General features: G+C 43.0%; 1 protein-coding gene across 2 annotated transcripts in view; it reads left to right on the top strand.

Moving 5' to 3' along the window:
* ADAMTS17 (ADAM metallopeptidase with thrombospondin type 1 motif 17) overlaps window positions 1-22,753 on the top strand; it is a 255,112-nt gene that overhangs the window by 155,137 nt on the left and 77,222 nt on the right. Inside the window, exons 15-17 of one of the 2 annotated variants that reach the window (XM_038420717.2) lie at window positions 12,288-12,408; window positions 15,802-15,876; window positions 22,056-22,136. In XM_038420717.2, coding sequence (XP_038276645.1) covers window positions 12,288-12,408; window positions 15,802-15,876; window positions 22,056-22,136 — 277 coding nt within the window. The remainder of the gene's footprint in view (window positions 1-12,287; window positions 12,409-15,801; window positions 15,877-22,055; window positions 22,137-22,753) is intronic. The other variant, XM_038420716.2, reaches the window with a different exon arrangement.

Raw genomic sequence — 22,753 nt, 5'->3', positions numbered from 1 at the left:
GACCCACATAACCAGCTTGTGTCTGGCTACTGCAGGCTATGGATGGGAATAGTGGAAAAGCTCACTTCTCCCATCCAGACCAATTCAGCTGTGCTTGAGCTTACTGGCCATGCGCTTGGCATGGCCATCCCCACCCCTGCCTTGTGTGGAGCATCAGGAATTGAAATAGAGTGTGGGAAGGGTAGTGGTACTCTTCCAAACTCTGCCCAGAAAATAAGCTCCGCCCACTGAAGGCACCAACATGAGATGCCGCTTTCAGTAGGTTGTGCCAATGTTCAACATATGATCATCCATGCTCTGCTGGGCTCTTCGGACTTGACTTCCTCTTAGCGAGTTGGATGTCGTGCCAGTGTGTCCTTAGGCAGTGAGCAGTGGTGTCTCTCAAGCCCACTCACTTTGGCACCAGAACGAGCTGTCACTTGGAGCAGATTATGTAGATCTTCATAGTGTGATCCTTTGTCTCCTGTCTTACCTGCTTTGATGAGCAGTGAAATTGGTAACAATGTAGGCTTTTAAAGTATCTTCATTGGGCATTTGAGTTAGGACCCACTGAAAGGAATGGGGCTATTCCCACCTTTTGGACCTGTTGTTTCGGGCTATTTGCAGGTGGTTGTCATTGCATTTTCTCACATCCAGGAGTTTAGAGTGGTGGGTTTTCTTATATGAAAAACTGATATTCTGAAGAAGAAGAAGAAGAAGAAAGCAGCTGGGAGTGATACAGATACAGTGTACTACTGCATACCAGCCAGAGTCTAGCTGTAATTAGATACCCACCACAATGGTCTCCTCTGCAGTGTGGACCCTACAGAATGGCAGAAACTCTTGTATTTCTTCTCTGTTTGGCCCTTATGTGGACTTGAAAGTGCATTTGGGATTCTCCTGTCAAGTAACTGGGATGAGGGTGGTCTAGCCTAGTGGCCAGAAGGGGCAGCAGGCCTAGTGGCCAGAGTCAGTCACCAGAGCCAGGGTTCAAAACTGGAGGACGGACTGAATACCAGAGCCAGGGGGTTGAGCTGGAGTCCGTAGTCAGGAGCCGCAGCTGGGGGTCAAAACTGGAGGTCAGGAGCTTGAGCAAACAGGGTATCAGGCAAGGAGGGGCTCAAGGCAGGGACAGGAAAGAGGCAAGGCAGGGTGCAAGGCAGGAACAGCAGGAATAAGGTAATGCAGGCCCAGTGGTGGGCATGAGGGTTAAGAAGCTAGCGAGCTGCCGCTGTTGCTGGTTTAAGAGCTGGCGTGCTGGCCTCAGCAGCCAGTCAGATTACGTGGCTAATCAGACAGCTGCTGCAGACCAGCTGTACTGATGAGGCTGCCTGGAAACAAGCTCTGCTGCAGGCCCTGATTCCTGACATTGCCCCAGAAATTAGATTGGCCAAAGACCTGTTGAGTCATCCAGTCCGTCCCCAGCCAGTGGTGGATTGTTCCTTTCACATCCTTTGCCAGTTTATCTGGTCTAGTTTTAAATGTGCCAAGTGATGAGGCTTGCGCCTTTTCCTTGGGAGATTATTCTGCCAGCTAATACATCGGCTGGGATATCTTCCCTGATGTTTAGCCTACACCCGCATTGACTTCAGTGGAGCCATGCTGATTTTATGCCAGCTGAAGGTCTGGCGCAGTAAACTCGGCACCAGTTCTAAGCTCCGTCGTGTATTTCCTAAGATGTAGTGCTTTAGGGGCACAGCACTAGCTCATTCACAGGAGGGGCAGCTCCCCTGACTGAACTCCCTTGTTCAGCCTGTGCAGAAATGGGATAACCGCCTGGTGGCTTCTGCTCGCACTGCCACGTTTCGACCTTGCCATGTGGGTAGCACATGCAGGGAAGTTTCCTGCCTCTCTCTGCCAAACGGCCCTGAGAGGGACATATTTAATACAGCCCTTCTCTTTTACTCAGAGGAGGAATCAGTAACAGCGCCTTGCTAGGGAGCCAGGCATGGGGCTTTAATTTCTCTCTAAATTAGTTACCATGTGGTGCCCTGGACAGAGGCAGGTTCATGGTACATCCCTATTACGGATTTTCTTTTCTTTTCAACCACCTCCAAAGAAATGCCATTAATAACCTTTTATAATAAGGCCAGCTGTGCACCTCCCAGATGCATGCTGATGATCATTGCACTGGCCGAGCCAGCGTTCTACTTAAGGCTGCTCAAAATCAGCTGTGAATGCTAAATCAAGTGTTTCGGCAAAGTACGTTTCCTTCTTTCCGGGAGTAGAAGCCTGCTCTCCTCCAAATGAAATTCTTTCTGAGCACAGTCTTTTGGAGATGCATCATGAAAAGTGAATTACTCTTCAGCTCGGGGGCAGCTGTCTTAAACTGTGCGGAGAGGCGATGACAGCTGCAGAACATTCAGTCCGTATGCATCTGGCTCAGAGAAAATGCATAATGATGGATGCAACCCGGGAAGACTTTAAAGCCTCATGAACTCCTTTGTACTGGTCTTCTGTTTGGGTAGCCAGTGTAATGAATTGCTGAACATGACAGCACATCCCACTTAGAGGAGATACTCCGCTAACTAGCTGCCTGACAAAACAGTTTAGTGTGCTTATTAATTTACTGGTCACATACGGGATGTACAAAGCCTTGAAGCAGGCATTGCAGGGGGAACTGATGAGAATAGTAAGTGATGAAATGGCATGGAGGTGCTCAGAGATGTATTTTTCATGCTGTGTAATGCCTCTGTAGTTAAAGGCTATAGATGGCAGGGATGACACATTGCCAGTGTAATGTGCACGTTTTGAGGAACCATTGTCTAGAAGAACAGTCCAGGAATTCCAACAAACAGTCCGTTTCCCTGTTTCCTTCAACAGTAAATTCTCCTAAACAAATCTAGTCTTTTCTGGCTACAAAATAAATTCAGCTAGAGTCAGCAAAGTTGCTCGCTATGGAGGAGTTTTTGAGACTGGGAGGGAGAACCACATCACATCCAATAAATCTCAAAGTATCTCAGCATCCATTCGGAGTGAAAGCCTAAAACTCTGTTTTCATTTACATTTTATTAATGCAGTTGGCTTCCTTTGATAGAGGCAAGTTAATTGGGTTCAAATCTGAATAATAGAAAAGGAGCATTTTTCTTGGTCTGTTTCACCAAAATTAAAGGAAAACCATCATGAGTAAGCATGTGTCTACACTGCAGTTAGACACCTGCAGCTGAGCCGTGCCAGCTGACTCAGGCTTGCAGGGCTCGGGCTGTGGGGCTGTTTAATTGTAGTGTAGATATTCTGGCTTGGGCTGCAGCCCGAACTCTGGGACCCTCCCACCTTGCAGAGGTCTAGAACCTGGGCTCCAACCCAAGCCCAGATGTCTACACAGCAGTTAGATAGCCCTTCAGCCCAAGCCCCATGAGTCCAAGTCAGCTGGCATGGGTCAGCCATGGATCTTTAATTGCAATGTAGACATACCACCCACTACCAGCAATGCCATGTAATATACTGCCAGTATCATCTGAAGGCAGTGATGTAAGTGAATGAACACCATGGTAATACAGTAGAAATCTCTGGAGCCATAGATACGCTACTAGTGTGTAATCACCATAGTATACACCAGTGGTTCTCAACCTATTTACCATTGTGGGCCGCATATGTAGCTCTCTAAGTGTTATGTTGGCCATATCCACACAATATATATACTACCTGTATGGCCCTGAGGATGTCACATGGGCCGCAGCTGTGTGCTGATTGGGCCACGGGTTGAGAACCACTGGTATACCCAGTATAGTACCGGCTTCTGGAGCCAGCAATATAAATGAAGCAATTGAGAACAAAGGGGTCGGGATTCACCTACGTGACAACAGACAGATATCCATACGTAACAGACACACCTGCTCTAATGACTTTCCCAATTCCGGGTTTGCCTTCATCCTTTCTAAAGTGCTCTTCAGCAGTCCTGTGAGGCAGCAAACTTGGCTCAGCATCGGCATATTTGGTAGTAAACTACAGACACCAGCAACTTCTCTGTCCCCTCCATCTCTGATCCCATTTTCCCCTGCTGCCCTCCCCTGCTCCCTCTGCTCTTCCCAGACCTTTTCCTCTTTCTGCCCCAGTGACTCCCTTTTCTGCTTTTGACTTTGTGCCTTCTCAGGAGCAGAAAGCAGCTGGATAGAAATTCTCCAGCACCTCTTCTGCCAAATTGTCGCCTGACCTATGGATTGTGTATTAATGATATTGATTACATAAGAATTCCCATGTAACACTCTGGGGGTTGGTAAGTTCTTGTCCCAAGATCAGGCCTAGTAGTGTTAGAATTATTATTCAGTTGGGAACCCCAACGTGCAATACTCACACTTAGGAAAAAAAGTCTGAATTTGAAATAGTTTTATTAATAGAGTTAGCAGAGTTACAAACACTGCAGCCCAGTAAGGTAGATAGAGATAATACAGAACATGCATCTGAGGGTCCATGCACTCACACCATCCCTTGCAGAACAACTTGAAGTGTTAGTCATTATCTTCCTCCTCATCTTCTCAGTCACCATCACTGATGGTCGTCGTCGTCCTGACTTCTCCCAAGAACTACCTCTCCCAAAACACGCACACTGGGATACAGCTTTTATAAGGTGTTATACTGATAAGAGTATTGTATATTCAGTAGGGGTTTCATCCCCTTTTCCTTATTTGTATTTCCTCACCCTACTAATATTGGGGTGCCCTTCTACCACAGGTTACTAGTCCACTTACTTCAAGCTTATTAGCATATATGTTAATTAATTACCATCGTTTTCTTGTAGTCAGACATCTGCTGATGTTCCTAACTTTAAAATATCCCAAGCTGCTATAAACTAGCATCTTGTGGTCACCTGTCAGCAGTTTAGCCATTGCAGCATTCTGTCTTGTGATATCCTATGATCTGGGGTTACTCCTAGTTAACTATTTATGCTAAGGCTTTTGGGGTCTTATTCCTTGATTAGTTTAACTAAGCTTTTGTCTTATAGGTCTTGAGGCTTGGCTCATTGCATTACCACTTTAACATATGCCTACGTCATACCTAGCAAATACCTGTACCTATAGGCTACAAAATCAGCGTTTCTCTCCTTAAATTCTCCTCCGTAAAACCCACCTTCTCAAGCAAACAGGACTTGGGTGCAGTTTTCACAAAAACCTAAGTGCCCTTTTGAGAAGAGTCTTCAGTGGGAGTTAGGTGCCAAAACACCTCTAAAAATCTGGCTGTTGGGCACTTAGGAGCCTAAATTTCATTGTAAGTTAAGTGGGATATAGGCTCCAGGATAGAATATCAGGGCTGGAAGGGACCTCAGGAGGTTTTTTGCCTGGATCCCTAAATGTCCCCCTCAAGGATTGAACTCACAACCCTGGATTTAGCAGGCCAATGATCAAACCACTGAGCTATCCCTCCCCCCCCCCAATACCTAAGGCACTTTTGATACTAGCACTTGGGCTCCTAAATCACCTAGATATTTTTAAAATGTTACTTATTTAGCCAAATGCTAAGGTCCAGCTTTATTCTGTCCTGACTTAGAAAAATTCTTTGTGAGTTTGCCTGGCTTAGTCCTAAGTAAAAACATAGTAGTGACCTCAGGAGTTGGTCTTAAAACTGAAGAGAGCAGTATAAAACAATGACTGTCTAGAAATGTTTTATAGCACTGATGAATACAGTTGCTAGCAATGTCTCTTTAGCAGACTACAGTTATTGTTCAATATGTATGCAGGGATTTGCCATTTTCTACTGGAAAATGCATTAGGCTGCTATTAAATGGAGTCCCTTCTTGTCATTGTGTTCTTGGCAGCTGCAAATCTGTACCATTCTGGATATCAGCAACGGTCTCGGGTGCCTCTGATAGTGTAAAACTGCAAACCTTGCACATGGTACCTAGCGCTCTAATTAGCTGGCTTTCACTGCCGTACTTCAGGCTGTGTTGGAGATACACTCTCATATACAATCTCCAGGCTAACCCGAATCTCAGCTTGCTTTCATGTCATTACCTTTTCTTTTTTTAAAGCAACAACAAATCTATTGTGAAGATTCCATGAATTGTAGAATTCATAAGATTTTGGTTCTGTCTGAATTCTCTGCTCTGTGTATCCTTGCAGGAAATACAATAATGGGAGCTCTGCAATTTCTGAAGCATTTCAGTTGCTTGCTATATTGGTGCTGCTGATGTTAGCATAGTACTACTGATGGCAGACACAATAGTAGGAAACCCCTCAGATGTTACACGAGTGTGCCAAAGAGAAAAGATGAGAAATAATCTAGCAGCTCAGTTGTGGAGCATATGAATTTATCTTTGGCCTCTCTCAAAGCACGTACTCCATTGCTTAGTAAACTATCACAAGACTGAAGCTGACAAGAGGAAAAGCTTTCTGATGGGGACTGGATATTGTACTTCAAAATGTTTTATAAGACCCTTTTGAAAACTAAATCCCGTACAGTGGAATATGGCTAAAGATCAAGAGCAGCCTTTTCTGCGATTTAACAATTTATGATGTGAGGATGTTAGGGCTTTTCCACAGCTTTCTTGTAAAGTTGTTGCCATATCATGGATTCTCTTGCTTGCTAGCAAATCTACAGTTTACTCATCGATAATACACTGCTGCCTATGGGGCAGCAAATCTGTTATAGAAGGACTTCTTCTACAAATGATTGTTTTCGTAATGTGTTAAGTGCCAATGCTAATTCCATAGAAATGGACAGATTTTCAAAAATACAGTTCTAAGTTGTACATGCAAAATATGTTCATTTGGGCACAAAGGGCACATGCAGAATAGCTCATTACCTGCACAAACTGGAGATGGGAAACACTTTGTGTACATCAGTACCCGTTTCTTGCATCCGTCTGCATATTTTTGCTCATGCAATTAACTGTTTGCATCCTCATGCTGCTTTTCCATGCAGGACCCATGTTCTCGCATTTCAAACATGGGTCCCAAATGTTCCATCACAAGTCATTTTACAGAGCTATGTTTATGCCTGTCCTTCGCTTAATCTTACAGAGCGCACAGAAAGGCTAGCATGCTTTATTTGGGACTGTTCTGTGGCTTGCCTCAGTCAGGCCGTGGCTCTGTGATAATATAATCAGAAGAGTAGAAAACAAACATACTGCTGCTCTTGGTGAACAGAGAATAGAGACAAAGAATAAGTGTTTGTAATGTCTATCTAAGCTTTTAAAGACTTACCACTTTTGAGTCTGCTTTAGATTTGCTGTGTTCCACTGCTGACTATTTTCCCATCAGTTCCACTGCCATTCACTGAATTGGAAAGAAGGTGACTCAGGTTAGCTCAGAAAGAGCACATGGGACAAGTGAGTGATAACATGGCACCTCCCTTGTATGCTTTCCTCTTTCCTTTATGATCGTTGGGGCTTAGGCTTATCCTGCAAAGCAGCCACCTCGCATTCAGATGCACTTCATCCAGAAGAAGTGAGGATCACATTGAATCCCATTCTGGGGAGAAACTCTAGTGAATAAATAATTGTAGGGTTAAGTGGGTGGGTGATATAGAGACACAGATACATTCAACGGATAAAAGTCAGTGTATCTAATTCAGAACAGGGTGGACATTGCCCACCTACCCTGCCCAAGGGTGGCTCCATGACTGAAGCAAACTTTGAAGGTTCAGAAAATGCTGCTGATGGTGCTGGCTGGAGCACTGTTTACTTTCCCTGCAAACAGAAGGGTTTTTGTTGATTTCTACTCTTGTTTGTAGCATCCCCATTTATTGTGAAACCCCGTGAAACGGAGCGGACAGTAATGTTCAAATGAGCTATTAAAGTAGCATCCTCGGGTAGCTTCTATTCATGGAACAAAGCAGAAGCCCATAACCCACTTCACTGGATGCAGCTGTGCTTTCAGTAAAGAAACAGGACTTTTCTTAACCTCCAGTCTGACATCACCTACTCACCTCTGTACATTTCTGTTTCATGTGTTCCATCCTTTGAACTATAAATGGACACTGGATATTATGGAGAAAAGTTGGCAATGCACACGAGTCTGGCCTAACCAGCATGTTCTGTACATGATTAATTTGCAGACTGGCACATGTTGAATCAATATTTATAGTTGATCCATTGAGACAACTTGTTTAGCTCAACATCTGGGAAGCATTACAATTCTGTGAACATACAATGTCAGGTCTGACACTGGGTTGGGTGTATATAACAATAATAATTGTATTTATATAGCAAAACACACACACTCAGAGGCTCTTGTACAGCCATTCAAAATACAAATAAAATCATTGTTAAAACAATACCCAAATAATATGCAAACCAGACCACATGCTTAGGAATCCAAATGATTATGGTATCATTAAAAGGAGAGGGGAAGGTTCCTATGTAAGGGCCAGCAATGCTTGAAACTGAAAATGCCCCCCATCAAGTATATTTTCAGATGTTTAATTATTTAAAAAGGGGAGGGAGGAGTAGACAGAGATGCCTGCTCGAAGAGAATGAGTTCCATGCCATATGGCTCACTCAGCAAAGGCATAAGGAGTGACTGATTACTGGTAAACATGGATGGTGTCAAAGCACAAGATCAACCAGGAGGCTTGTCAAGGGGCCTAATATAGCCAGGTGCCCACCCCATAGGGCTTTAAACCCCATTTGAAAATCAGCTGGCAACCGCTCCCATGTCAAGGCACTTTTTCTTATAGGGGGCCTCCATCATATTCCCTGTACAAAGTGATGCTTGATAATGCTGGTTAATAACAGTACCACAGACATCCCTGGTTTTCAATGACCAATTTGGGCAGGATCCAGAACCACTGGACAATATTTAGAGTCCATCACTTCAAGGAGGTCCTGTACTGTGCTGATGTCAGCGTGCACAATGAAATCCCCAAGGGCAAGCATCCTGAGGGCTTCAAGAGCAGGGCTGATACTGGAGAAGTCAGCCATGAGGTCTTCCAGATGAGCCGGTGGTATTTACACCAGCATTACCATACCACCATTTTTGTCCTCCCCCAGAAATACAAAGTCAATCTTCTCCTGCGGGGACCATCTTGTGCATTGCATACAGAGTAAAAACATGCCAAAGTTACTTCCTTTCCTTTTTATTCTCTCTGTTTGGTGGGATCATAGAGTATCCAGCCAGAATGAAATGAACCAGCAGTATGGTCCAACCATTCAACCCTAGAGTGCTCTATAGATTCTGTCCAAACTTATGATACATGCTGCCCCATAAAGTGACTTTATCAGCTTACACTTTATGATGTGTTGGACATCTTTGTGCTATCAGACCCATGGGGCATACAAATCAAGAGGTGTCAGTGAAATCACAGCAAAATGAGGTGGTCAGTGTGTGGGGAAATGGTTTGCCCATTGCCCAAGAAACACAATTTGCTTCCAGAAGAGCCTCTCCTCACCCTTTTTGTCAGTGGCCATGATGAAGCTGTTGTTGCACCTTTGTTTTGCAGGAGATCTTGAGTGTGTCTCTAATGGAAGTTGTCATTAACATGTGCGTCACATATGCCTTATACTGCAAGGTAACACCTAACCATGTGTGTCCCATGTTTTCTGACTTGCAGGGCAACTCGTGCCATAAAAATGTGCCCATTAGACTAGAGGTGGATTGGGTCCATCTGATAGTTTGTTGATTGTATCCAGAGGTGGGATTTTCCTAAGCGATCAGCAGTGACTTAACTCTGCTCCCATTTAAGTTATTGGTTAAACTCACAGAAATCCAGGTACATCCTTACTCCAAACATGTCTCTGACATCGTGAGAGTCTGGCTACTCTAAGATTTCATCCTTTTTTTGATATGGCAGTACTTGTACGTGGTATTGTAATTCACATCTTAAACCCTCATCAGAAAGGTTCTGGGGCTGGGTGTAATTGATCATTCTGAAGAACAAAGTACCTCATCAGCTCTCCACTAAAAAAATTTCTCATGTTCTGCATGTAGAGAAGAGTGAGGGGGGATTTGATAGCAGCCTTCAACTACCTGAAGGGGGTTCCAAAGAGGATGGAGCTCGGCTGTTCTCAGTGGTGGCAGATGACAGAACAAGGAGTAATGGTCTCAAGTTGCAGTGGGGGAGGTCTAGGTTGGATATTAGGAAACGCTATTTCACTAGGAGGGTGGTGAAGCACTGGAATGGGTTACCTAGGGAGGTGGTGGAATCTCCATCCTTAGAGGTTTTTAAGATCAGGCTTGACAAAGCCCTGGCTGGGATGATTTAGTTGGTGTTGGTCCTGCTTTGAGCAGGAGGTTGGATTATATGACCTCCTGAGGTCTCTTCCAACCCTAATCTTCTATGATTCTTCTATGTAATTTGGTCAGCTGAGCTAGAATCAGCATGTTTGTATTAATATCATCATGTACTTACTATATGAGATGCATTGACATATCCAGGCGCATTAGATATTTATTTCACTTCCTACATGGCCTGACTCATACTTATGGAGCATTAATTAGGTAGCATCCCTGTGTGAAAATTTGCCTTAAAAACATAAAAAGCACAGAGCCATCCCCTCTTTATCTTTACTCAGCTGTCCTACATCGCCCTCATGGTTTAAGGTTTATGAAGGACCCCAGTGTAGATCCAGAGATCTGGTCCTTTGCATTCCTGTGTTGTTGATCCTCCTCTCTCTACTTACCTCCTCTACAGTCCTGTGGACTGGTCTCGTAACACTCACAATAAAGTTGGTTGAAGTGTTTGCCACATTTCCATTATCCATCCAGTTGCGTGCGGTTGTTCAAATGCAGCTGGAAATATATGGCTGCCTGCCATCCTGCCAAGTTACAAGGAAAGCTGTGTATCAGTCAAGGCTGTTGTGCTACCTATTGTTATCAGGTCCACACAAGCAACAGCTTCCCACCGCTTCCACTGGCCGGGAACAGTGAACCGCATCCACTGGGAGCTGCAGAGGACCGTGCCTGCGGATTGTCAACTGTACAAAATGTCTCACGGCCCGCCAGCGGATTACCCTGATGGGCCGTGTGCCGAAGGTTGCCGATCCCTGACTTAGATTATGCCCAGCATTACCAGGCTTCAGAAATTCTCTCCTGCCCCTGTTCCTTCTCAGTCAGCCACAACCACCAGCACTGCCTTGGAGAAAGAAGTTCCTGTCTCCCGTACGTGCAGTCTCTGTCACTCCGTTCCAAACCAGACCTGCGAGGTGCCAGAACTCTAGTTTAAAAAGCACGTCATGGAGAAAGCAATGAGGTCCCAGTTGGACTCAGGCTAGGGAGACCCCCGACCCCCCCTCCCCCGGTAGCTCAGCCAGAGCCATCGAAGAGCATGCCTCCTGTCATGAGGTGTGAAGCTGAAAAGTCAGGGGTCCTTCATCAGGGTTCCACCATGAGAGCAAGTATTAGGGAGAGCACAAAATGTCCTAGTGTTTGCTTATGGGGTGAAATGGTAAAGATTTTTAGTGGTAACTGCTTTAGGCATGTGTGTAAAATCGTGACTATCTCTACAATCCAAATGCCTTTGCAACTGAAGTATTGGGTTAAATTCTTAAATATTTTTAGGTGCAAAAAAAAGTCAAAACTGAATACAGTGGGAGCACTGGCAAAATGTCACATCTGTGCATGCATACAGCAGTTTGCACTTACAGATCAGTGAACCTAAATTCTTGATGCATTTATTACGACCCTAAATTCTTGATAACATAAATGTGGGTTTCTGGTGTTTAGTTAATGGGACCTGCTGAAAATGTGGACTTGAGCACTAGCATCCTGAGCCATTCAGTTCAAATAGTGAAAATGTAATAGATGCTGAGTGTTTGTTGCTGAATGTTAGTGTCGTCAGCGAGGTCCTGATACAATGCCCTGATAATGCCGTGAGCAATAGATCAGGACCTCAAGCATAATCTCGGAGGAACTTGTGGTGAAGGCATGAAACTGGAACTCCGATACCTGGATTCTGTTCCTAGCTCTGCCTTAAGCTTCCAACGTGAATCTGGGCAAGTCACTCAACTTCTCAGTGCCTCTCTTTTCCCATTTCCAAAATGGGACTCATGGTGTATATTTGTTTCACAAGGGTATTATGAAGGTTAATTAATATTTTGTAAAGTTATTTGAGATCCTCAAGTGGAAGATGCTATAAAATACAGAGTATCCTTGTAATCTGTTAATATTTAAACATGTTAGTGCAAATACACCAATGTGCCTTGGATAGCTAGGGTTTTATGATGCTGCTTACAACAGGGAAGCTTTTTATAATGTGGTTTGTGCATTTGCTATTGAACAAGAGTGTTTTGCTGACTAACCAAGCCGATGCCGTACTGACTGAATGCTCTCCTGACTCTCAATGTTCTTTTCCTGTTCAGTTTTTCAGTCAGCCTGGTTTAGAGACATTTTAGCCTTGCAAATGAAATAACGTGCGCCTCTGGTTGTTGTCATTAGAAAATCGGCTGCGATGGGATCATTGGCTCAGCTGCCAAAGAGGATCGCTGTGGGATCTGCAACGGAGATGGCAAAACCTGTAAAGTGGTGAAAGGAGACTTCAACCACACCAAGGGGATGGGTAAGTAGCATTCAGCAAAAGCGCTGTGCCTTCATCTTAACTGCTTAACATCTAGGAGTTAGAGAGCTAGTGACAACTCTTTAAAAGTAGCTGAGTAACACTGTGTGGTGCCTGATCAAATGGCCATTGTACATTTAAAAAAAAGATTGAAATGAATATTTTTAGAGGTTGATACACAGGGAGTGTTATGGCTGTCCATGAGATTCAGCTCTTGCTGACACTGATATAAGTTCAGTGTTTACAGTGGAATTACTCTAATTACACAAGTATTTCTGACCCCTTTTGTTGCCCAGAAGAAATCTGCTAAAATTTTTGAGATGGAATCAGTGACTAGCTGTACAAGAATAAGATGGTCAAATCTTTAGTTATTCACGACACCTAATCTTATCGCTCAATTTTTTCAGAATAATTGTTTAACCTATAAGAGTTCCTACAAGGGTCCAATTCTGTGAGATGATGAGTCCCTCTTGAGAAGGGGAGTTGAAGATGCTCAGGGCTTCACAGGGTCAGGCCTGTTGGCACTGTGTAATATCTTTTGCCATTCAGTTTCGTTAACCATATTCCAGTTTTATTAAAGAACTGGTTCAGCGGTGGAATTCCATCTGCAACCTCTTCGTGTTTGCTAAGATTGGCCATTGCCTCCTTACTGAACTCAAAGAAGTCACACTGTACAGTTCATGTTGAACGTTATAGGTAATTTTGATGTAAAATGAGAGAGAAAAAAATCATGATAATCATAATGTCTCCTCCTGTGGGAGGGACAGCTGATTTCGGCATTTAGACTAAAAGCTCCTGTGTACATCCCGGATGATTCATGTAATGGTCAGGATATCTCCACTTCAGCTAAACCAGGAGGCCCTATTCTCTGAGTATTTACACTGACTTCATGTCAGCAATGCAGAAGCATTGAAATAAGGCTGTTTTCAGTCAAGCTCAAGCTTTCCCCTCTGTTTTTGCACACCCGTTGTGTGTGAATTAGCCCGTGTTCCTTAGTCACTGTTCCACACTTATGAGAGACTTGTTGCCATTCATTCTGGTCAAGCAAAGTGCGAGGGAAATTAGACTTAGGACCCAGAGGCCATTCCAGGAGGGAAGAAGTATTTAGGAAAAATAACTGATATTTAAATGAATGTTGCCATCTCCACATGTTGGGAACCAAAAGCAAAGCACATTCGACAGGTGCTGTTTTGGGACCCAGCTGAACAAAGCAGTTAAAGATGTCCGTGGAGCACATGCTTGAGTTCCATTGCATTCATTATTAAAGTTAAGTGTGTGCTCAACTGCTTTGGTGAATCAGGGCTTCAAAGCTGGTGCTTTGATTCTCTTTTCTAATTTCTACTACCTCCTTCCCATACTTTTATCTGTGAAGCCAGCTACCACCTCTGAGGTGCAGGTGGAATTGGCAAACTTCAATAATACTCTCTGGAGTTCATCTGTGCACTTCTATTGTCAGGCCAGTCTGTAGTATGATTTCCAGCTTGCAGTTTTTACTGCTCTGACCGTTGTGTTTCATTTAGAGTCCAGCTGTTGGTAGTGAGAAGTTTGCATTTTGGCTGTGCAAGACTAAGGAAAAGATTTGCCTTGGTTAACTTTGTTGGCATGCACTTGTGCTTTGAGAGTTGGACTCTGAGAGCATGTCACAAAATATTGCACGCAACTTTTGCAATTAAAAAGCGGCAGCATTGGTATAATTTTGCCATACCTCTTATGTCTGTATTGGAAATGTATGTTACATCACTAAATCTATAGCTTATGCCAGTGGTGAAACCACTGCTCCATCTTCTACAACAGTTCCCGATCTGAAGATCAACAAATGTATGCCTAGTTTACAGTTTCACTGCTTCTCTGTCTCCTGCAGGAAATGGGAATTACACCCTGGTCATTTTAGATGGGAAAACCATTCTCCATTTCTGTAGTAGCAGTGCTAGCTAGAAATAAGTATCTCATAGGTTTCCCTTCAAAAACACCTATCTTTTGTTATTTATGGATCAAAATCACTATGAAACATCATGCAACAAAAAGACTTGACCCAGATAGATGATAAACTTCTGGGTTCCTGCCAGAATTTGAAAGTGGTATACGTCTGTTTTCAATTAGGTAGGCTGCTCTCAATACATGCAGTGACTTTTCCCCATGGCAGATCTGTAGAAACTGAACATTCTCTGATGATTGTCAACCAGATGAGTACAGCAGGGATTCCCCCATCTCTAGAGATACTAGGTAATCAAAATAGGATGATAGGGCAGATGCAACAGTACTCAGAGGATATGTTGATCATTAATATTATAATGTACAAACCTTTATTGCACCCTCATTCTTTACTGAATATCTGGAACAGATGAGAGAGACAGAGAGAGATGCATCAATCCTATCTAAAATGTTGCTTCACCATTCAAAATACTTCATTTGCCCATCTTACATAGTTGTACAAATAAGGATTGTTCCAGCGATTATGCTATGTCCTGACACATACACTAGCTCTTTTTCTTTCTGAAAAATAGTAGATTAAAACACTATGTTAAAAAATAACCCAAAATATTGAGATCTATGTTGGGCAAAGGCATATCTTCCAGGTTGGAAATCATATTTGTTTCTATTTTAAACTATTTCTTACCTGTGTCACTGATAACAGCTCAGACTGTTAAAATTCAAAGAATGTTCAAAATTGTAAAAGTTTTGCTATTTATTCTCTCTGCTTTTACCTTTCTCTCAGCATAGATAGTGAAATTAGACATGTTGTTTTCACTTATGGTTCCAGACCCCAATTCCGCTTAAATGTTATGCCCTGTGAGTTAATCTGTGGTGTTCAATGGGACTTCACATGTGCATAAGTGTTTTGCAGGATCAGGACCTTAGTCAGTTTCACGTTCTGTGTCTCATGCACTGGCACAAAGCTGCAGTGTTCAGGTTGCAAACACTACAAGGAAACATGTATTTGTTTAAGAAAATTCTGTGGATTTTCTTTAAAAATCAGCGTTTTAATAATGTTTAAATTCCAAGATTTTACAAAGCCTAAATTATGGGCCAAATGTGACTAAGCAGCATGAATCACGATAGCAGAATCAGGGCCTGGATATTGAAATCATTACCAAAGAGAGTGGCAGATCCCTCATTGACTTGCTTTGATTTGGGTCAAGCCCAAAGCCCCTGTGTTAAGTGTGTCGATTTATGATTTCAGAAGAGAATAGCTGTGAAATGTCAAGACGTTGATTGTTAAGAAGTATCAGTTTGAGAATTGCACCTACAACGTTTGGGCCAGATCCTGCAGCTGCTGTGCATGTGGGACTCCACTGACTGCAGGATCGGTCCCTGTATGTCCTGTGATTGCAAACCATGCTGTTGAGCTCTCTCTTAACTGGACTAAACCCATGCCAACTCCTTTCTGTTTCTCAGTAACCAGTAGTCATTGTAAGAAGGTTTCCACGTGTGTGATGGCAAAAGCAAAGGCTGTTCCCAAGTGTTTCTCGTGTAAGATGCCTGAATGCTGTGTGTGGTGTCATTGGGTAGCTGTTGTTTGGTGCTGGTTTTCTGTCCTCCTCCTCCTGGTTGGATTGGGTGAGGAGACTGCATTGTATAAAAAGCCATGGATACACTTTAAAGCCTTCTACATTCAGCATAACTAGCCTGAATTGGAGAGACAGCACGTGGGTCCTTTGCCTTTTAAAGGAGCTGCCTAGTCACCAGAATACCATGTTTGTCAGCCCGTTATCAAGTTCTGTCCCTGTTTCTTCTCTTCCACCCCATCTCTATAGTGCCACAGAGTTTTCAGAGGTTCTGCACACTGGATACTATGCCTGTTGGTCCCTCTGTTTCCTGGGAACTAAATTTACCCCCTCCCCAAAACTGCAAACTTTTGTTTTAAAGTTAATCTCTGACCTTCTGATATCATCCCCAAATGGTGTTCCGAGTCATGTTCTACACTTACACCAGATCCTCAGTAATGTATACTGGAAGCCAATGGAGCTATGCTGATTTACACCAGCTAAGGGTCTGGCCCTTCTCTTCCTCCTTGTAAGATTCCTATCCAGATTCCAGTGCCATACAGGTAATGCTTAGAGACCTGCCACATGTCATTTTTTCACGTGTGCATCTGTCTTGCTCTTCCCTGGCCATATGAAGATGCCCTCTGTCTTGTGACCCAAAAGAGAAGCTGCAGTTGTTTGGCTTACATTTTAAGTCAGTACTCCAGATGGCAGTAAATAATTAAATGAACTAGGCCAATTGCTCTTACAATAACTTTTCTTCATGAGCAGTTTCTGTTTTTAATATGGTGACAAAATCAAACATTTTACGCAGGATTTTAACCTTGACAGTAGTGCATTTAAAATAAAAAGAAAATTGAGAGATGGTGCTTTAAGCCTGGCAAGATTCTTCTCTCAACATATGCAAGAAAATCCTGTTACTAATACTAAGTCAGGTGATGAGAGACAGAAACACACAGCAGTGGGTGACTTACCAGGTTTCAACCAGCTGTCCTTTATAGGAAGCATTACCACCAAGTTGACACTCGGTAGCAATATCAGGAGGCTTTGAAATCTGTCCATGGCTTCACGATGAAATGATTTGCCTCCAGGCTAGCTACCCCATGGCTGGAAGAAAACAGTAGTGGGTGGGTACTGTGTGAGTAGGTACCTACAATTAGTAATCGCCAGGATTCTCATGCACGCAAGAAGATAAACTAGTCATTAGTCTTTTTTATTTTCTGATCAGCAACAAGAATTATATTCTGTACAAAATCTAGTTAGAGGGACAATGGAGTACTGAGAGGATCAGTAATGAGGGTGTGGAGGTTGCTACCTGTAGGCAGACAGTTGGAATTCAGCCCTGACCGATAGTGAGGGCAAGTCATTAGCATCTTCTGACTGCTCAAAAAACGAGCTCTTAAGTCTGTCTAGTGTCTAATGGATATGTTTCCACAGCACTCCCACAATAGGTACTGACTGGCACTCTTATCAACGGGAACAAGGATTGAAAGAGCTATGGAGACTGCCCTTGCCACCCCAGGCCAGTGGGGATGTCTATGCTGTACATGTTCAGCAGATAAAAAAAGAAGTCCAGTCTTTACAGCTCTCAACTTGGGACCTTGCAGCAGGACATCATCTAAAAGTCAGGATAGTGCAGGGGCTTGGGTTTTGTTCTACCCATGCTGTGATACACCCCCATTAGGAAGATACAAAGGTACATTGCGTAGAGATTAGCACTTGCAGCCATGGGGTAATATCTCCTCTACCCAAGAGTTTGTCTTCCAGTAACATCCAAACCAGTTTTGTAGTAATTCAGTTCCACGTTGAAATTCATGCTAACCTTTCTCTCCTCTCTGGGACTAATAACACTGCCTAACAGTGGGTTCTCCTGTTTGAACCTGCTTTCCTCTTGCAAATCTCTCCAGTGTTTAAATGAAGAAAAAGTAGCCACCATACATGTATTAATCTGCTTGATGATAAAGCTGCCTCTTTGTTCTGGTGTCTCTCCTAATACAAGTTCACCATATATCTTTTATCTAGGACTCACTTCAATCACGGCCTTATGTTCCTGGGACACTGATGTAACACAGATTATCCAGAAAGATTGTTGCATGCCAAAATAGCTGTTCCCAAGGTGGAGCACAGTACTTACAGCTCTAGAAATGACCAAATAATGAAATTCTCCGGTTATACTGTCCGACCTTCATCTTAAAAGTCTGACTTTTGGATGAAATAACTAGAACCACTGCCTGATTGTTGCCAGATCTCATCAGTCTTTAAGCAGCTGCTCACCTAAATAGAATTTTAACTCAACCTTGCAGACCCCAGCATTGCAAACAGTTACCGCCAGATTACCTAACAGATCTTTGACAGTCTTTTGACTCTGGACCAACATTGAGCTTTCTGTTGTTCTTAATAGCTAATGCTTGATAATCTTTCTGGAAATCTGCAGTTTACAATTTGTGATAGAAAACATGCCTCAAAAACCATGGGGATGTTTTTAAGGGGCAATATTCTCCAATATTGGGATTATAATCCCTTGAACAACAACATGTCACTAGCTCTAAAACCCAGCTGGGAGCAATCTGCGTTTATATTTGTGGTGAGTTTGCATGTATGGTGTATTTAGTGCATTTGCAGTAGGATTTTGGCAACTGATTTACACAGTATTGCTGGCTAAGAGCTCCAGACACTTTCAATGGGACATGCCCAAGGAACCTACTCTGTCCCCTGACAGAACATTTCAAAACTACACAAGCATATACCGACATAGAGCACTACTTGGTTCCCTAAAGAAAACAAAATGTTCTGTGTCACCTGATCTCAGAAAGCTAGTACATTAAATTGTTTTGTTTTTTTTCTTATTCAGGAGCAGTGAATACAACCCATGGTGCCATCAGTCAGGATTAAAAATTACATGAAGAGAAAAATCTGGTCTCAGACCAAACTAAATAGTCTCCAGAACTTATACCCTGTTAATAGCTTAAACTCAGCTATTTACCATTTCAAAAGTAATGTACAAGGCAGCGTTTCCACATGGTATTTTCTCATGCTGCATTGGTGAAATGAGAGCATATTTGTGGTACTAGCAGAACCTCCAAGAGTAATGCCATGCCTCTCGCACCGCAAAAACAGCGGGACATGGGCGAGGATACCGCTGCCTTAGGGGTCTGCTCTGAAACCCCATGAAATCAATGAGAGCTTTTCCATTAATGTCAATGTTTTTTTGGATCTGGTCATTGCCGAAGGTAGTTCTGAGCCTTTGATTTCAAAAATTATCATCATCATCCACAGTAAATACATCAACAAATACGTGATACTTGGGCATGTTCCAAAGTGGCTTCCTAACATGGTGGCCAGGTGTCTCTCCAGGGTACATTTGCAGTGACATACTGTCATTAATCACTCTGCTGTGGGCTCGTGTCTGATAGTAATAGTTGGTTGGGTTTGAATGCAGATGCATGGGGGGCCACAAGGGGTGTTTGGCATTTTCGAACGTGCTGCTCTTCATGTAATTTATTCCAACCAACAAAAAAACAACTCCCAGCAGGATCCAGGCTAATGTCCGACATCTGTTTTCTTTGATTTTTATAGATTTCACAATTGCCATAAAAGCCAAACCCTGAAGTAGTGAGTACTACTGATGGAGTATGCGTTGTAATTAGCAGAATGGGGAATTCATCAGCCTAACATGAGTGGAGGTTCTTTGTTCAGAATTCTGTTTTCCCTTTATTTTGATTCTCCCTGCAAAGGATGACTGCTGACTTTCGGAAGTAACCGGAGCAAGGGAGAAGAAAACAAGAGATCTGATGCTCTTGGGTGGGGAAATAAGGAAAAGGACCCGAGCTGAGGGGAGTGAGGAGAGGTGGTAAAATGGCAATACAAATTAGTGTAATGTACCAGAACAATAGGGGCTACTTTAAAAAGATGAGACACTAAGATCATCTCCCAACCTACCACCAACACCCCAGTGAGAATGTTTTGTACAGGTGATCTAAAAGGGGTTGGGAGTGGGAAGGAATCCATGTGCCCCATTAATCTGGTGGCTATGCAGCTGCTTCATTGATACTACTGTGGTTGGTTAAGCCAATGGGCTGAGGCCCCTATGCAAACCCATAAGTGAAAGGCTTGCAGGCAGGGATTAGGTGTGTGGGATCTATATAGTGATGGATTCGTTAACCACATCCAGGCCACATCCCCAGGGTACTGCCTCCACAGTCCATGCAGCCACAAAGAGAGGTCCTTTGTTCTGTAGTGTGTCGCTCTCTCTCACTTGCTCAGTCCAGTACAAAGCAGAACCATGGGAGTTCAGCTGCATTTACCAAAAAAAACCAAAGTACTGCCGCATTCTAAAGGAATAGATCCAAACACTACTCTTGCGCTACTGATTCTCCAGCATTGTCCTATTTGTATAGGGGCAGGTCTGGAACAGGGCCATCTCACTTAGCACATATAACAGAAAAGGGAAGGTAAAGCATACAGAATAAGCTATTTAGTGTTTTAAAAGAAGGTGGGAAGGGGGAAGAGCCAAAGAAGGAGCCAAGTTACACACTGAAAAATAAACCATCTTGCTAATTAAAAAGAATCAAATCCTAGTCACGATGGTTTCCAAGATAGTCTCATTGCTTCATATTTGACACTGGTATTAGTAGCTTGCATGGTGACAGGTTTCAGGGTTGTAGCTGTGTTAGTCTGTATCAGCAAAAAGAATGAGGAGTACTTGTGGCACCTTAGAGACTAACAAATTTATTTGGGCATAAGCTTTCATGGGCTAAAACCCACTTCACCAGATGCATGGAGTGGAAAATACAGTAGGAAGACAGATAGATAGATATAGAGAGAACATGAAAAGATAATTGATTTGTCTCATTAGAGTTGGTAAGGCAACTCACATCTTTTCATGTTCTCTGTGTGTGTGTGTGTGTGTGTGTGTGTGTGTGTGTGTGTAATCTTCCTACTGTATTTTCCGCTCCATGCATCTGATGAAGTGGGTTTTAGCCCACAAAAGCTTATGCCCAAATAAATTTGTTAGTCTCTAAGGTGCCATAAGTACTCCTCGTTCTTTTTGGTATTAGTAGATAGTTTGCTTTTTGCCTATCACTTAGACTAAAGATAGGGCTGAGCCTCAAAGTTTGGAGCAGAACCCACACATGAATGACTCTCCAAAGGTCAAGAGTGCCGCTGTCTTGAGGTTTTGGTTTTTGCCCATCTCTAAATTGAACCATACATTTTTGAGGAGGTTTTAAAAGCAATAAATAAGCCACATGTAACTCACAGGTATCATTTTTTATGTTTTTACAATAATGTTCATGTTCCTTATGGATCTGAGTTGTAATTTTAGAAGGATAAAAACCAATTGTGTTCTATAAAAATTTCATAGGATTCTATAGAAATTTCTCTACAAACTTAGAGGGTCAGATGCCTAGCTGATTTAAATTGGCATAGTTCAGGGATCCGGTCCATAGAAAGTAATGATGAATGAGATCAGTCCTAGAGATTTTTTTTTTTAAACTATCCTGTAGAATTAAATCCTGGTTGTAGAATTCTGCAGCTTGGTTTAAAAGTTCTAAAGGAAGGAGATTGTCATCTGTTAAATTATATAGGACTGTTTCATAGGGACTGACATGCCAGTGAAAGCAAATAGATTTATACCAGTTTTCATCATTGACTCCTGCAATGTTTTAGTTTTAGCAGTCTCCCAAATAGCTCATTCCTTTCCTTAAAAATATGAATGACAATGCAGGTTATATCCCAAAGAAAGCTTTTTCAGAACAGCTGACACCAAGGTTTTCATTTCAAAGCACTGATGCTTCTCTTCCCATGATGTGCATTGTAACTACTGGCAAAAGCACACCTTTGCTTCAGCTTCCAGTAGGATCTAAACGCATTCTGGTAGATGCTGCTCATGAACAAAAATGGTGCAAGAGAACAGATTTAATAGACCCAGCCACAAGCCAGAACAGTTGCAATTAAGGAATATATACACATTTCCCCCTCTACTCAAGCTGTAATGATTAGCCCTTGCTTGAAACTTGGCTGCCAAAACAGCTACTACCTTTCAAGTGTTTCCCAACCATTACAAAAGCTGGAGCGGAGTTGATTTTTTGGGGGATGATGCTAAATTACAGAATGCCTCTGGCTGGCTGTGGGATACTCTCATCCATGTGACCTTTTTTGCCCTAGGTTATATTGAAGCAGCTGTGATCCCTGCGGGTGCTCGACGGATCCGAGTGGTGGAGGATAAACCTGCCCACAGTTTTCTGGGTAAAAAAGAAAAATGCTTTGATTCTAAACTAAGTGTATGCTTCTGTTAAGCTGGCTTTCATCTAAATGATCAATAGGAGTAGTTAGGCCACAGGGTTCATCATTTGCAGGAATTACCTGCTAACATTTCTTTCTTGCGATGTCTCACCATTTCTGTGGGGGTTTGCTCAGCATGTTAATATCGGACAGCAATAGGAGGGTGTTCATCCTGAATGAATCCCAGAGCATTTTTACGTGCATAGACGAGTCTCTGACATGCACTTTGCTCTGGGGTGGAACAGAGGAGCTGTCTAATAGCATGCAACAACAGTTTAGGGGGAGGAGTAAGGAAGAATGGGGTGTTCAGATGAAACAGCAGCCATTTAGGTAGGAAGAGCGTAGCACCCAGTTCAAACTAGTACTGAGGCAGGACAATGCAGCTGACTCCCCCAACACACTTACCATGCTGCCAGGGCCACTCCCTGCAGTACGAGGTTGTCATTTTGATTTACATCCAAGACCCAGCCCTGCTTAGCTTGTAATGAGCCCACAGGCCGAGATGGGCTGGCTGCAGCCATCAATCCAGTGCTTATATTATTTATTCTAAATTTCTGTGGGGCAGCCAACTGAAATAATGG

The sequence above is a fragment of the Dermochelys coriacea genome, chromosome 10 (genome assembly GCF_009764565.3).
Source record: "Dermochelys coriacea isolate rDerCor1 chromosome 10, rDerCor1.pri.v4, whole genome shotgun sequence".
Lineage (NCBI taxonomy): Eukaryota > Metazoa > Chordata > Testudines > Dermochelyidae > Dermochelys > Dermochelys coriacea.
Note: the sequence above shows the minus strand (reverse complement) of the source record. Positions and strands in the feature narration are given on the sequence as shown.